Below are 15,990 nucleotides of genomic sequence, written 5' to 3'. Positions count from 1 at the left end.
AATTCGGATGTCAAGAAAAACCATACCTTTGCAAAGGAATGATAGAGGCAGAGGTTAAATAACATAGAAAAATTCTTTAGCAACAGATTTTCAGGAGCATTTGTTACAAAGCAGCTGTCCTTAAGAATAAGGAGCAAGACTTCTAGATAAGAAAATCTGAGTGCTAGCGTACTTTGGAACAATTCTCATGTGATTACTTTCTAACATATCTTCGTGGTCTGTTCATGGGGGCAAAGAAAGTAATGGTCCATGAGCTGCCTGAATAGACACGCTGCTGTTAGCTCCCTGGAGTTCCAGATGGCTGAAATATTGATGGCTCATTAAGGGCATTCTTACAGGGTATGTAACTAGAGTAAAACTTAATTGTGAATAAGCCATGGTTACTTGCTGTGAGCATTACTGAGTTGACTGAAAAACATACAAAAGCAGGGGAGGTCAACACAGGTGTCTACTGTTACCTTTTCCAGCAGTCATATGCACGCGTCTTGCAACTGTCATGATCCATCACTGTAAGCATGGCAGATTTTTTTTTTCCCCCCTTATCTTGTTGTAGGGTTAACTTTCTGCCAAGTTAACTCCCTCAGCTGGCTTATACTGGTGTCCAACCGGTGCCAGTGCCGCTGCACAGCAAGTGGTTGAACAGTAAGGCTGGAGTTCAAAGCGGGTGGGAGATCAGCTAAGTCTGCTTTAGCTGTAGTGTCACCTCCCAGCTCCCCCTCCATCATCCTTTCCATATCCTCTAACAGTGTTGGGATAATGCCCTCTTATTTGGGAAGACACTATTCCTCAGTTTATGTGGAGACTAAACTTTCAGCTATGCAAAAGAGCAGGGGAAAAAAAATATATATATATACATGAAAAAAGACCAGAGTGTTTCCCAAAAGTACCATTGCATCAGTTCTCTTAAAACTGTGTTGCTAATCGTTGTGAGGTTTGCCACAACCAAAACGTGGTCTAAAAGAAAACAAACACCAAGAAAATCTAAGTCTTAATTTTAATAGGTCTCTCAAGGAACAAAAGACATTGTGCAGTTTTCCTTGTAACACCTCTGTTTCTAAAGAATAGCATACGTTTGTTGTAGTCTATTTCATAAAAACATCATTAACATTAGAGAGCAGCAAATGCTTGTTTTTTCTGCTTTACATAAGGTGCCATGTAGGATTCTCTGATAGGATAAGTGTATAAAATAAAGTTTTGAGAAAAAGAGCAGGGAAGCACACATCAGCTTTGACAACAAGGGCCTTTACTAATAGATTATTTTGGTCTAATGGTTTTCATGGTTTCATACTGGCAGTCCTTCATTTAGTTATAGGCATCAAATATATTGATTTTTTTTCTTATATGCCATTGTTTAGATTTTATAATTTAATGCTCTGCAGAAGCTCACCAAAAAGCCTTGCCTTATTTCCCCATTAATTTATAGGGCATCTTATAGTTTTCTTTCACGCTTGATGTTGATTTGGCGCCTGCCAGTACAGCAAACCAAGTCCTGCTGACTGCGCGTAGATTAACTGCAGCCCTTTCCTAAGCGAACTGCGCAGCCAGCCATGAAAATGCCACTTGGTTTCTGCAGACAAAGGCCTGCTTCTGAGGAATAGCTGCAGCTCCTGGAAGTGGGCCTTGGGGGCTTCAGGACGCTTCTGCTAACGCTCTCTTGATTATTACAGAGGTAAAGCCAGCTCTGTTTGCAGGACGTTATCGCAGCACGCTGCTTTCCCCCTTTTTCCAAAAAGAGCAGCCTTTTTGGAATTTATTGGATTTTTGTTTTGTTTTTGCTTTTGCAAACAAACCTTCTCCTCTTCCTTTTCCCTTCCCTTCGCCTAACAAGGCGGCTGAGGCTTCGCTCGTCACGGTGGCTCCCGGTTGAGCAGTCGCGTCCCGCTGCTGCCGGCCTGACAGATGTTGCCCTGTTTCTTGTTCCACACAGTCCTGTCAGATTCCCCCTGGATCAGTACCTCTGGCTCCTGCAAAAACAGATGCTTTGAACTTCAAGAGGCAGAGCCTCCTGGCTGCCGCTGTGACAACCTGTGCAAGAGCTACAACAGCTGCTGCTTCGACTTTGATGATCTGTGCTTAAAGACAGGTACGATGGGGCTCCAGCCTTGCGCCGCTGACGCCTGGCTTGTGCGAGCGGCCGGCAGCCGCCGCTATAAGCCAGCGCGCCCTGCCGTAACCCGCGTCCCCTCCTCGCCTCCCCCGGCAGGCTCGGCTCCGCTCGGCCCGTCGCGCAGCCCGCGCTCCCTTGCGAGGAGCGGGAGGGACGCGTACCGATCGCTCCTCGCGGCTGGGCTGCCCGCAGCTCCGCCGAGGTTTGGCGGGCAGCGAAAGGCAGCGTACGCCTCGTAGCAGCTCCCACCTGAGAAGCAGATCTTCGGATGCTCGTTAAAAACAATAATCAGCAGTCGGGCACCCGTTTCCCCTCCAGGCTGGAGTGAAAATAGCCGTGGTAAATCCCGGACGGGGCTCTGTCAGGGTCAGCCATCTTTTTTTTTTTTTTTTTTTTTTTTGGTCCCAAGTGATAAACTTGGTACTTGAGCGCTGGTTTGTGGACCGCGTGGTGTGGTTATTCGTGTACGCGCCTCTGAAGCTGGGAGTGTTTCAGCTGTGCAGGTCCTCTCCAAGCGAGCTGCAGGTGATGGACTTGAGCTTGTTACCATTGCTCCAGACTCTTATTTCCAGCTGTGAGGATGCATATAACCCATGGGTAAAAACGTTCAGCTTCGTTTCAGTGGACCCGGGGGAATGGAAATACAGCAGAGTTCTTTTTTTCTCTTTTTTTTTCTTTCATGACTCATAGGCAAGGACAACTTCAAAGAGAGCCATGAGTTATGTTTTATTTCTTAACACACTGCATTTAAGTTCTTAGTTGTACCCATCTCCTTGAATGTTTGTACAGTGGTCAGAGTTGACACAGGTGCCCTCTACTTCTGCTGTTAAACTTTTTCTTGCTTTATCAAAGAATTACACCTATTAAACAGCCAGAAAAGAAGTCTGAGGATTAAAAATATAATTGCCCTATGGATGTGCCATGTTTGAGAGTCCTGACTTCCTCAGTTCTGTAGGTAGCGATATCGTTTCAATAGCTTGGTACCAAAAAATTATGAACTAATCTGGTTCTGGGCCAAGAAGTTCAGAATTTTAGGCTGATGCTGTTTTCCCCTGGGTGTAAATGGCTACAAAGTGTGAGGCTCTGAAGCTTTTCAGCACAGTAGAAAATGCTACAAAAGGAGAGACTTGGGGTTCCTCAGCCTCCTGTCCACAGCGTACCATATCCACATACCTCTATGGATACCTGTGAACTGTCATGTAAATTATTGTATACTCCCACAGGCACTTATTAAGACAGTTACCACTTTTACAGTTTGTCGATATTATATATTTATAGAAACAAAGCCCCACAGTAAGGAGAAGGTTGTGGGGGGGGGGTACATTGTATATTTTGCTGGGTGCATGTTGTCTGAAGTGATCTTTAAAGTTTCCTGTTGCTTGGGCCAGGACTTATGGAAAAGCATACCCATATACCCTTAGGACCTGTTCTGAAGTCTGGCAAACTGGTACCCGTGATAGAATGCCCTAACTTAGACAGGGCCTTGGATCCTGACTTCATTTGCAAGATGAGAAAGGCTGGTGTGTTTTACAGCTGTTTTTCCTTGGAAAGCAGTTTTTGCTCTCATAATTTTTTGTGGTTCGTACTGAATCTCACCCGCTAAGGTATTAGAAAGCGTCTTCTGCCTCTTGTGCACAAGGGACTGATATAAGTAGAGCACCAGTTTGCATGCCATATAGCCCCTTTTCAACTTTCTCCATTTTCCATGCATTGAATTGGGACTTCCTAATAATTAGGAGAAAAAGAATAGTGTCTAAGAAACACCAGTGTTCTTAGTTTATGCTCCACCTATCCTTCAGGAGTCCGTCTTGTCTTTTCTTTTCCACCAGTTACATCTTTGCTTGCATTCAGTTTGTGAAGAGCTTGGAGTGCAGCACCTGAGGGTTGAAAGCACTTGTATATGGATGGAGGAGCCTTCCTGCATCTGCAGGACACAAGGCTCCTTTTTGTTTATGGTCAACATGCCTCCTTCAGAGGTCTTGAATTCCCTAAAACAGGGCCATAAACTTTAGATCCAACTTTAACGAGGACTAGAGTGTTGTCATTATGGCTTGAGTGAGTAGTTTTTTATTTTGATTATAATCTGCCATTCTTGCTTATCCTGTGAATATTTTAGCTCGGGGCTGGGAATGTACCAAAGATCGCTGTGGAGAAACCAGGAATGATGATAATGCTTGTCACTGCTCTGAAGACTGCTTAAGTAGAGGAGATTGTTGCACTAATTACCAAGTCATTTGCAAAGGTAAGTCTTTGGTCTTTCTGAACCTGATAGAAGGTAGACCTATGGGTAAAGCGTATCCTTCTAAAGGAGATCCCCTCTCCTTATTTTGTTCTGATTTTTGGGAGGAAGAATATATGGAAGACTATATGGATGAGATCTCCAACACTAGGAAAGCTGGATACTTCTAATTCACTGATGGTGGAAAGACATTGTATTTGCCTGCAAAAATACTGGTGGGAGGAGAAAAGGGTGGGTGGACAAAGAAGAACTTAAAGGAGAATACCAAGGTATTCAGATACACTTGTCTGCATCACAGAGAAAAGAGATATCTGACATCTTGGAAAGAACTGACCATTACTAGATATGTTATCTCTGTCTCAAAGGCCTCTCCCCACCCCTGTCACAAAAGCTTCTGCTCAAATGACTTGGCCCAATACCTGAGTGCTTTGTTTCTCCTGAGGCAGGAGTGGAGTGAATACAAGGGCCGTAATCCCTAGAAGGGTGGCATAGGCTCCAAGTGTCATGGTAGGGGTGGCTGTGCCACCTTCCAGACACACCATGGCCACAATATGGCCTGCACCCTGCGGTGGATGGGCTATGAAAGCTTAATTTTCATCCTGTACCCTGATTTTTTTGAAACATGTCCTGCCTTATGTAATGTGTCTTCCAGTTCTTAGTAATAAGCCTTATATACACTCAGTTCTGGATCTCAGCTAGTTCTTAGTCTTCATTTATTCACTGTAATGGTGGAGGGAATAAGGCTTGAAATTTTGTCTTCCACACCCCTGTTGGCCAACTGCATAAATTCAGAAGATGGTAATAGTCCAGATCGATGCACTGAAAATGGGCTTTTCTTTACTTGAGTTTTATTATTGGGAATCAAAATTAAATATGCATCTTCCAGCCAGTCCCAGTAGACTGCATTCTTCCCCTCTGCAAAAAAACACAAGGCTGAAACTGCTCAAATACTGGTATAGTTCTCAGTTCCTGCTTTTTTTGTGCACTCCCTCTTACAAGGGTCAAGTCAGAGGAATTTACATGTCTCCTGCTTTAATGTACATAATCTTTGTTTAATTGGCTAATAACAAATGATCTCAATGACCCTGGCAGTCTGACAGGAATAAGCCTTATGTGAGAACAGTGTTTCCTCTTTATTCATGCCTTTGCCTATCTAAGGATAGTGTTTTTTTCTTGGAAATCTTCCCTCCACCTCCTGTCATGGTCAATTAGAATTGCTGCAGGACACATTTCCTGCAGCTCTTTTCTATGGTGCTTTCTGTTTTGCCCTTTTAATTGAACTGTAATTCCTTTAATAGTGCCAGGTTCAGGAAGTGAGCCTCGTTAGTGAATAATTTGCTTTCCAGTTGACCTGTGAAAAGTGCAGGTCATTATCTGCTCTATAGTCAGCATTCAGTAGCAAAAAAAAAAAATTGCTAAAATAGTTGATTACATAACATAATTTAAAATAATTTTACTCTGAAGGAGTATTGATGCTTTTTTAGCTGTGTCTGGGTCTCACCTGATCCTTCCATGAGCTGATCAGCACACTAAACCAGCTGGAAACTATTTAGGGTTGTTTTTCTTCCCCAGAATGAGTTTTGTTTTGTGACTTTAGCCAGCTGAATGAGCTCATGGAGACATCAGAGCTGGTGGGAAGGAGGGTAGGAATTCACAGCCAGAAGCAGCACTGCCCTTTTTGATGGATCAAAAAAAAAAGACCACTGTGTCTAAAGCTTTACCACTGTCTCCTGCAACTAAAAGGATACTTTTGACTCCAGTTTTAAGACCTACTTCTAGCAGCGCTAGTCTGGGTATTCTTGTTGAATAGAATATAATCTGGTCAGTTCTTCAGCTCTGTAGAAGAGACCTCATCATTATTCACAGGAAGTATGACAAGATGGTCCACTAACTGGAGCTAGACTTCTTTTTTTGAAATCTTTTGCAAAACCTGTAGCTGTGTCCATATATAATTTTTTTAACTCTGCGATTTCCCTGGTAGGGGAAACCCACTGGGTAGATGACGATTGTGAAGAAATAAAGACTCCTGAATGTCCAGCAGGGTAAGTGTTTTGCATGCAACCTCAAATTAAAATTAACAAGGCAAATAGTCCCTGGGCCTTTGAACGCTGAATTTCTTTGCTGGCCTTGCAGTTCCTTTGCCGAATGGCTGTGGGTTTGTTGCTGTCCTGTGTTTCACTGGCTGTAAAATTGGGCTGGTCGCATTGTAACTCATTCCCCTTTCCACTTCTGGATGAGTAGTGGTATATGATGTGTGGGCTTGAACTCTTTGTCCTTTGATCACCTGCTGAGCAGTTTGCCTGCCTCACTTCTCTGGGTGGGGAAGGTAACCAAACTCCCTTAAGTCTGTGGAAATGTTTTTCTCATTTCGGTAGAATTCAGGTTGAGCCACATGTGAATGTAGTTCAGCCCCCCCCCCATTTCTTTTAAGTACTATTTTCCTGAGTGAGGGGGTTTGGCCTTGACTTAGTGAAATATTCAAACCTGTGAACAACTTGAAGAATGTAGGTATTTTACTAAACCAATTGGCTTGCTATTATGCTTGATGTTAAGCACCTGCTAAGGTGCCGTGCTGCACTGCAACTCAGACCGTGTGATGAGGAGGCAGGAGCACCAGCCTCTCCAGTGAGTGACTCCAGTGATGGCTTACCCACCAGTGCGTGACTGGTGGATAAGCCCAAGTGCGTCTCGGACACATCTATGCCTGACTGGGCTCAACTCCTCATAGAAGTAGTAATAAAAACATAATAAAAAAATATGGAGTACTGTTATCTTTAATATGTGAGAATGGGTTCTGCCCCATAGAGCAGATGTAAAATACCACATTGACTTTTGTTTAAGGAGTGAAGACCAGGTGTTATGAGACATAAGGTTTGTAAAAACAAATTGTGTGCTAGGCTGGGTACTCGTGCTTACTATTCTTTTTTCCTCCATCCCCTTATGTAAGTATTTACCTTTACTGGCTGTACACTGCTGGCTGCACAAGGAGGATGTCTTTTTTGTTGAAACTCAGGCTCTTGACTGACCATGACTGAATGCTGGATACTATTAAATGTGAATATTAGTAGTTTGTGTTGATCTGTTCTATAAGCAAAAAATTAGAGACATATAGCACTTGCAATACCTATACTTTAAATACTCAGGGGTCTCATTCGGCATGTGGACATAAAAAACATTTTGAAATGCTGCCTTACAGTCCTGCTGGTTTTGCTTTTAGCTTTGTTCGTCCTCCTTTGATCATTTTCTCTGTTGATGGTTTCCGTGCATCATACATGAAGAAAGGGAGCAAGGTCATGCCCAATATTGAAAAACTGAGTAAGTACATCTATTTTGTTGCAATGAAGAAAAGACAGTCTCTTGCAGTCCAATTGTTTTCATTGTTTATTGAGGAAAAAGTCAGCTTGGTGCTGGCTGGTAGAAGGGCTCGGCCAAATGCAGGGCCCTTCAGACTCAAAGGTCTGACAAAGATTAAATCTTCCTTCCATGTAAGTGAAATAGCAGAAGTCCCCTTTGGTTTTAGATGGCTCTTCAAACCAGCAGACACCTTGGGTAAAGCAGAACAGGGCAGTCAAGGAGCGGGAAGAGAGCTGCTTCCTTTGGGAATGCTGCTCAGGCAAGTGAAGTTGATTCTTAGTCAACAAAGAAATGAATCCCCAGTATGTGATATATATCGTGCACTTTTATAGGCTGGTTGGGAGGTGCCACAAAATTTTCCCTTTGAGTCAGAAATGTTAAAGCTAAGGGTAAGCAGGTCCTGAAGCTGCAGCGAGTCAGCTGGTGTGTGCTAACGGGCCGGGGGCATGCTCCAGCAGGGAGCAGCCCCGTGTTCATCGCCAGGGAGCAGCACTCTGGAGGTTTTGTGGAGTGCTGGACACGCTGTGTATCTGCTGAGCTTCCCACTATGGTGTGGTAGTTTGTGTGGGTGCCCATACTCTTAAACAGTGTTTTCCCTGTGTATGTGCTGGCCCTTGTATTTGTGTAGCCATCAGGACAGCTGTAGCCAAAGCCCATTGTGAAACTGAAGCTCTGGTATATTTGTCACTTAAAATTAGCCTGTGTTTTCTCCTGCTGATTTACCTAATAGCAAGATACTTCTAATGACTATGGATCTGGAAGGAGGCTAATACAAAAGGGGTAACTGTGTATGGACAGTTTCGTAGTCCTGCGGCTGCATTATTATTTTAGCTGGGTTTTGTGAAGTGCAAAGAGTGAATGAGTGCCTTGTCCTGTGGGAAGGCTGGCCACTGTTATGGTGCAGACTGTTCATTTGAATCAGTTAAAATTTAACCAGTTTCTGCAGTTTGCTTCTGCTGAAAGCAAATGACATCTTTTATTTTTGTTTTCTGTGTATGCTGGCTTCGCTTTCTAATGTTTGCATTCACTATTGACTTTTTCAGGATCTTGTGGAACACATTCTCCTTATATGAGACCTGTATACCCTACCAAAACCTTCCCCAACTTGTACACCCTTGCCACCGTAAGTCTCTGGGAAGGATTTTTTTTGATGATAAAATGTTGCACTTCACTAGAAATGCGGGCTGTGGGAGGCAAAATTTTTTATTAGAACTGCTTGGCTGTCCCTCCTGTTCCACTGTCCGTTAGGTTAAGTATTCTCCTGAACGTTTTGGAGTTCTCAGATAAAGTGTATCTCACCATTATACACTGTGTTGCAGCTTTCCTGTGCTTTCTTATGCCTGCTTCTGGTGTTGTTTGTACTGCTGTGTAATTATAGGTCACAGTTTTTTCTAGGGGGGGGGGAGAAAAAGAAATCCTACCACGAGAATACAACCAGCAGTTGTTCCTTCGCTGGAGCAACTGAAGTCAGTGGGGCTGATTTAACAGCCGACTTCACAATTTACAGCTGCTGAGCATGTCTGGGTGCCGTGCTGGCTCTGCTATAAAATGAACGGCCACCTCCATAGCCTGGCGGTGATGCTGGCAGTCAGTCTGTCCCCGCTGGGGCTGCGAGACGCTCCTGCGTGGCAGTGACAGTGCTTCTGAAGCTGGGTCAAGGGGTTCCCATCCTTCCTGACCTACAGCTGCGTTTTTTCCCTTTTTTTTTTTTTTTTTCTTTTTGTTCTTCCCTGTAGGCTGCAGCCTCTGCCCAAACATTAATTGGGAAGAGAAAGGGAATGGAGAAATAAATACCTGGGGATGGGAGTGGGCTGAGAGGGCTGAGACAGGGAGAAGAGAAGAAACCTCTTAAATCCCCTTTACTGCTAGGGGAATAGAGGAAAGCCATGGCTCTGCGTGATTTGCCTCAGTTTCTTCTTGGGAATAACACTTATCTCAGAGGCACTGGTGAAGATAAAACATTATAAAATGGAAATGCTAAGTGTTACTCTTGCCACCAAAGAATGAATTACTGTTTCATAAAGGGTATTCATAAAGAGGAACTGAAAGTTCAAATCAGTCGTCTTTTCATAAGTTTTTGCTTATTTTAGATGGCCCCAAACTAACTTTTATCCAGTGTGGAAATACCTTAAAGTATCCAGTAACAGCAGTTTTTGTGCTTCGTAACACAATTCAATCATCTCCTACTGCTTTAATTACTACAGGCAGTTTTAAATGTGCCTGTCTTAAAATGAAAGTCTCTTCTGGTGTGCAGTTACAAGGATACTCAATTTAAAATAATTTAGTGGTATTTGTGGATAGCTATGGAGAACTGGATTTATGTGCATTAGGTTTTTTACTAATTAATCTACTTTTGCACAAAGGGACTCTATCCTGAATCACATGGAATCGTTGGCAATTCGATGTATGACCCAGTGTTCGATGCCAGCTTCAGTCTTCGAGGGCGAGAGAAATTCAATCACAGATGGTGGGGAGGTCAACCAGTAAGTTTGATTCCCTCCTCCTCCCTCCTCCTTTCCTCCTCCTTCCCCTCCCCCTGTGCTGTGGAACATAGCCAATAATAATAATTAAAAAAATACATCTGTGAACAATTTGTACCTAATCTCCCTGCGGCTGGCCCTGTGTCTATCATGTTAATGTAACATTTGGAGTTGGCTTTTGCTTTTCAGAATAATAAAACCATTGATTATGGAACGGTGCTTGTGTTGATAAGTATAAATTAGACGTGGCTAGGAAAAAACCCTCACTTTCGGCAGCCGTTTAACACGAATTACTATATTTTTGTCACCAAGGCATAATGTTTCCTTTTCATTATAGGTTTCTCAGGTTTTCGTCCTGGTAATGTTCTTGTGGCAGCTCGAGTATTAATGTTCTGTCAGAGTAGCGTGGCACAGCTTCATAATTATTTAAGTCCACAAGTGATCACTGTTACCTGACTTGCTATAGAAGCTTGTGAATTAATTTCTGCCTTGAACATGGCAGCAATGGTTGAACTAGGCACTGTCTCATAGACCAGCGTTGAACTGGTTTTTTTCCTCTGTTCTTGAATCCCTCCTCTGGACAGGCAAATGGTCTCCTTCAAAGTGTCCTGCCTTGCTACAGCTGGGAAGGTCCCCCTGCTTCTGCTGCACTTTCTCCTGTTGGTGCATGCTGTGGTGGCTTTGTTTAAACTGCAAGGAGAAGTGGTTTTAAATTAAGCTAATAGATTTTAAATGCCAAGGTGCATACATATGTTGTTGAACTGATTGTTTGGGGAACTATAATCTGTGGTGAAAAGTTCTTTAAAAAGACCCAACCAAATAACCCTACAAGAAAGGTGATGGATGTGGGGGAAATCAGGAAGGGATTGGGAACGCCATAAGTTGTCAGAGCTGTTTGCTAAGATGGTCATTTGTCAGCCCCCAAACTCTAAGACAGAATTATCCCAAGAGACTAAAGGGAGTTATGTGGATGTTTTTTAGGCTTGTTGAGTTAGTGTGTGTTGTTTGTGAGTGATTTTTGTCTGCAACAAATGCAAATCAAGGCCATTTGGAGCTGCAGACAGATGTGTGACTAGCAGATGTATCTGGCTGTAGCCGAGCCAGGATGAGATATTTGTTCTCTTGTAAAGTTTGTCAGCATAATAGTGAGTGTAGTCACTCCCTTGCCCAACTGTGACCTGGGTTAGCTTTTAGCATGGCTTGTTTGGACAGGACAGAGTGAGGAAATGTGCCTTGCTGTGCTGGTAGACGTGAGCAAAGGAGAGGCAGGATCAAGGATGCGTGCACTGAAGGGGCAGCAGCAGGTAACCTCTTCATCTGTCTCTGCTTCAGCTGGAGCAGCCACAGGTCCTTTACAAGCCAACCTCCAATTTCCTGCAGTCAAACATCGAGCTCAGAGGCAATATTGTGGCTCAGCTGCTGTGTGGCAACTTCTTAAGCAGCTGTAACTTAATTATGCATCGCTAATTTCATTGCGCATTTTACGTTAATCAAAACTAGGTAGGAGGTAGTTCCTCTGCTGGGGACTCAAAAATGCCTCTAACTTCAAACCACAATATTTTTAGAGTACAACATATCTCTCTAAGAATATTGCATCACCTACTGTGCTGAGTAGGGAATATTAGATAATTCCCACACCCATCCTTTAGAAGCACCTGTGTTGTTCCAGAGCGTAGGAGTTGCTATGGATTGTAAACAGGAGTCATGAAAAAAGTCAGTGGAGAAGAGTTCAAGGAAGCTATGAACCAGTGGATCACCACAGACCGAATGAGATTTTTCAGAGGATAGTGGGGAGTGTTGCATACATGAGTATGGATGATAAAATAAAACAGCTGATCTCAAAGTGTTAAAAATAAAATACAATAAGCCTGGAAATGTCTTTGGAGAATCAGAAACAAATGTTCAGAGGAAGGACGCTAATTCAGGCCCAAATACTTGCAAACTTACAGGGAAACCTGTAAGTTTGACAAATCTGATAGAGGTAAGAAGATGGTAGATCTCTTGCAGAAATATGATGTAATTATGATGTGGAAGAGCTGCATGTTTTGCATAACTTTACTAGCAAAGTCAGGAAAATGCAAAGATGAGCTCTTAAAACTTGGGGGACAGATTTCGATGAAGAAAACCTCTCTGTCTATATATGATTTATGCACATTCCCAAACCAAGTCCTTTTAATAATATTCTCTAAATATCACATTGATGTAGATTGACAAAAATAGCTGAGTAGTCAAAGATGAGAGAGTAAAACTGAGGGGGGGGGAAGAGGAAGGGAAATCTTATCTGATATTTTACAGAAAAATTTATTTTGATAGCTTCTTTTAGATCTTAGGTCTCAAACTGAAGTACTTGGACAACTTCAGAGTAGTGCTTGGTTTGCAAAGACCTGGAAGTTGTAGCCTAAAACTGCCTACCTTCCCCAGGAAAGCAATAAAAATGTCTAGCATCCCCAGAAACTTGCTAGAAGAGAATGTCATTTAATGGTGATCACTTCTGAAATACTTGCCTGCTCACGGAGGTTGGTCTATTGTATAATGCTTTGTTAAAGACTTTTTTTAATTACTTGTTCTTATAGTCAGCGTCTTGCTGGGAAACATCCAGATTACCATGTAACATCAGTGGGATTTGGCAGATGAGTAGCTGAGTGTTTCCACATCAGGAGTTACAAGAAATTAATTTTAAGAGCCTTAAGAAAAGGAGAAGGGAGGAGAAGGTAGTCTGGAAGCGTTTCAAGGAATTCTAACTGATTGTGTGACCTCCTGAGACCTAGTTTTCTGGCTTATTGTGTAAAATAACTTGTTTTTTTTATAACAAAAGTGTTTGAGTGCATAACCACTCATTATCGTTATGTTCCCCCTCTATTTTTCATGACACAGACTCTTTTTATTCCATGTAAATTTAAGTGAACTGCCTAAATCAGGCCCCCAGCTGCCTTAGCAGTAGTTTTCCATCTCCTTCTGTTTGTGGCATCTTAAATATTTTCCAATGAGTGATTTGGTGTAGTGAGCTTAACCTTACTGGTGATACATTACTTTTCTTAATGACCTTTCATGATCCTTAGAAATAAACCATTGACCCTCCTGAGATCAGAAGGTGACAACTATAAAACTGCTCTCCAGTAATTAATGGAGACAGAGAGGCCCTGTCACAAGGTAGCACCTCTGGGATCTAAATTTGCTTCCAAAGATGCCTCTCTTTTTCAGAAATATCTTAAAGTATTGAGGGATGCTTAGGGCACCTTTTATGAAACTTTACATTCACTGTTAGACATTTTAAGTGAGAATAACCCTTCAAAAGGGCTCAGCTTGGGATGCAGAGCTGAGCCTTAAAAAAGGGACGTCGCGTTCCTAAAGAAGTGAGAGCGTGTCATAAAGCTGTGTTTATAGACACTGGGCATCACTGCTATACGTCTTAACTATATATTCCTGATGCTTATCTGAATTTCATATTCCATATCAAAGCTATTGTTGGCATAAAAGCAATCATTTTGCTCTTCCGTTAATCCAAATGTTGTTGGTTTTGACCACCTAAGGGTTACAGAAAGAACTTCCTATTTTCGTTGTTCTTGCCTGGCTGACCTGAGTGTTGCGGTGATAGTTACAGCTGAGGGGAAAGGGCTCTGCAGAAAGCTGCCATCCGCCTTTTCATCCTGAGCTCTTGCCCTGAGCCATCGTGTTTTGCCATCACTTTGTTGCCAGCGGAAGGGGGCAGGTTGTTGGGGGAAGGAGAAGGGAGGCGTGTCTTTAAATTTTGGATTTTGAGAAGTGTTTCTTTTTCCTGGCTTGAACCATGTTTTTAAAAAAAAAAAAAAAACAAAAAAACCCCAAAAAGACAGGGCACTTTGGTTCTGTCTAATTAATTAAGAGGCCGAATCTTTTGTTTGGGCAGTGCTGAGCTGCTCAAAGCTGTCAGTCCATTTGCATCTTGTTAAAGGGACAAGGAGGGTGGAAGTGGCTGCTGTGCATTTTACCTTGTTGGCCAGACAAATTGCAAATGGCTCAGGAGCGTTATGTTTGGCACACCCTGGCGTTAACCCCACATGCTTGTACCAATCCCGTACGCCTTTGTTTACCGAAGAAACGCTGCGATTTCCCCTTCCCCACCTTTCCTGAAGCGTGACAGGGATTTCCTGTTCATGCATTACCTCTCCTCGACCGCAGTTGGTGTACGCCTGATTTCTGCTCCTGACAACAATTTCCTCTGCTGGCCGGTGAGCGGAGAGAGTGTTTGCACAGCTCTCCCCTGGAGCTGGCCCTCCCGTCGGCCCTGACCTGGGACGCGCCGCTGCCCGGACTCTCCTAGCGCAACGAGTGCCGGGCAGCCTTTGCGAAGCTCCTGGCGCGGCTTTCTTCATGGAAGACTAAAAGTAGAGAGACGCAGAAGCACTTTTTGTGCACATTGTCACAGTTTGACAGCTATCTTGGTTGATTTTCCCCTGTAATATCTGTGTGCAAAAAATGCATCTTGTTTAGGAGTCAGAAGAAGAGAGAAAGAACCTGGGACTTCCACGGTCCATATGGCATGGCCACACCAAGTGTTGCGTAGCCTGTCTATTTTTATCCATTAACAAAGGAGAAGAGATATAGTCAGAGCATATAAAATTTTTTATAATTCAAATTAGAGGATACATTTGGTATGCACATAGCAAATCATGTATCTTATTTCTTCAATGTTTGCCAGCGTGCTAGAGTTGAATCTGTGGTTCTATAATGTAACAGGTCTCCCTACGCTGGAAAAACTAGGTATTCTGTAATCCCTGTGATGTGAATGTGAATACAGGTTGGTTAATCTCTGAATTTTTTACCTCTTACTTTCTTCTCTGGTTAAGCAAATTCATGTGGAAATATAGCCTTTATATGGTTCACAAGACAAAGTCTTGTCCTGTATGCAAACCAGGGATGCACATCTGACATAGTTAAAAAAGCTTACTATAAAGTTCTGAGATATTAACAGTTAAATCCAATTTATTTACATATGGCAAATAAATTACATAAGCTCACAAATGGTACTGACCTTGCAATGCCAAACACAGCAAACTTTATGGTAAGTGACCTGAACAGATGTGACCAGCCATGGAGGCTAGTATAACACACTACATTTACATGCACAATACTGGAACATCTAGGATTAATTAACTTTAAGATTGTTACTTTAACCAACAGGGAGGAGATAGAGCTTACTCTATTCTTAATTTCTGTTGTTCTGGATGGATAAGGCTGAGAGGGTATCAACTACATCTTCCTCTCCTCTCCTACCCTGATTGACAGTATGTTAGCCCAGGAGAGACATGACTTTTGCATCTTGCAAGACAGTGAGTTGAATTTAAAGACTCAGATGCTCATACGTGCCTTAGCTGCTGTGCTTTTCTGCTGGAGTTACTATCCTGTAGCTGAGGACGGTAAGGAAACCTAGGTACTCACATCAGCTATGCCAGCGGATCATCTTTCATCTACTTTTGCCGAAGTGGTAAAAAGGGCAGGGTAATAAAGTAGAATAACTGAGACTGCTGCCACTAGATTCACCAGCAGTAACTGTCACAGCTGTAAAACGCTCTGGAAATTTGGTTTCAAGTGTGTTTAATGTGGATAGAAATGCCTGACCTGGAAGACTCCTGTTGCTTCTCAGCATGCTTTAAGATGTCTCCGCAAATGTTTAGTTATGCTAGGTATGATGTTGAATTGTGCTGAATTCTATCATTTTGGTTTTAAATAAACAAAGCCTCTCTCTTTATTTTTAGGCTCCAGTAGCATTTTATTGTAGCCTTGAGTTAAACCAGTAGTTAACGCGAACTCACTTCTCAGATGCTGGGGTC

The 15,990-nt window shown here is 42.8% G+C and overlaps 1 protein-coding gene across 10 annotated transcripts in view; it reads left to right on the top strand.

Annotated features, from left to right (window-relative positions):
* Positions 1-15,990, top strand: part of ENPP2 (ectonucleotide pyrophosphatase/phosphodiesterase 2) — a 70,887-nt gene that overhangs the window by 17,269 nt on the left and 37,628 nt on the right. For all 10 annotated transcript variants that reach the window (XM_068933173.1, XM_068933175.1, XM_068933174.1 and 7 more), the window contains exons 3-8: positions 1,928-2,083; positions 4,224-4,349; positions 6,328-6,388; positions 7,564-7,661; positions 8,744-8,823; positions 10,064-10,183. In XM_068933173.1, the coding sequence (XP_068789274.1) occupies positions 1,928-2,083; positions 4,224-4,349; positions 6,328-6,388; positions 7,564-7,661; positions 8,744-8,823; positions 10,064-10,183 (641 nt within the window). The remainder of the gene's footprint in view (positions 1-1,927; positions 2,084-4,223; positions 4,350-6,327; positions 6,389-7,563; positions 7,662-8,743; positions 8,824-10,063; positions 10,184-15,990) is intronic.

This window comes from Struthio camelus, chromosome 2 (assembly GCF_040807025.1).
Source record: "Struthio camelus isolate bStrCam1 chromosome 2, bStrCam1.hap1, whole genome shotgun sequence".
Lineage (NCBI taxonomy): Eukaryota > Metazoa > Chordata > Aves > Struthioniformes > Struthionidae > Struthio > Struthio camelus.
The sequence above is the reverse complement of the archived record's forward strand: the minus strand, read 5'-3'. Positions and strand labels throughout refer to the sequence as shown.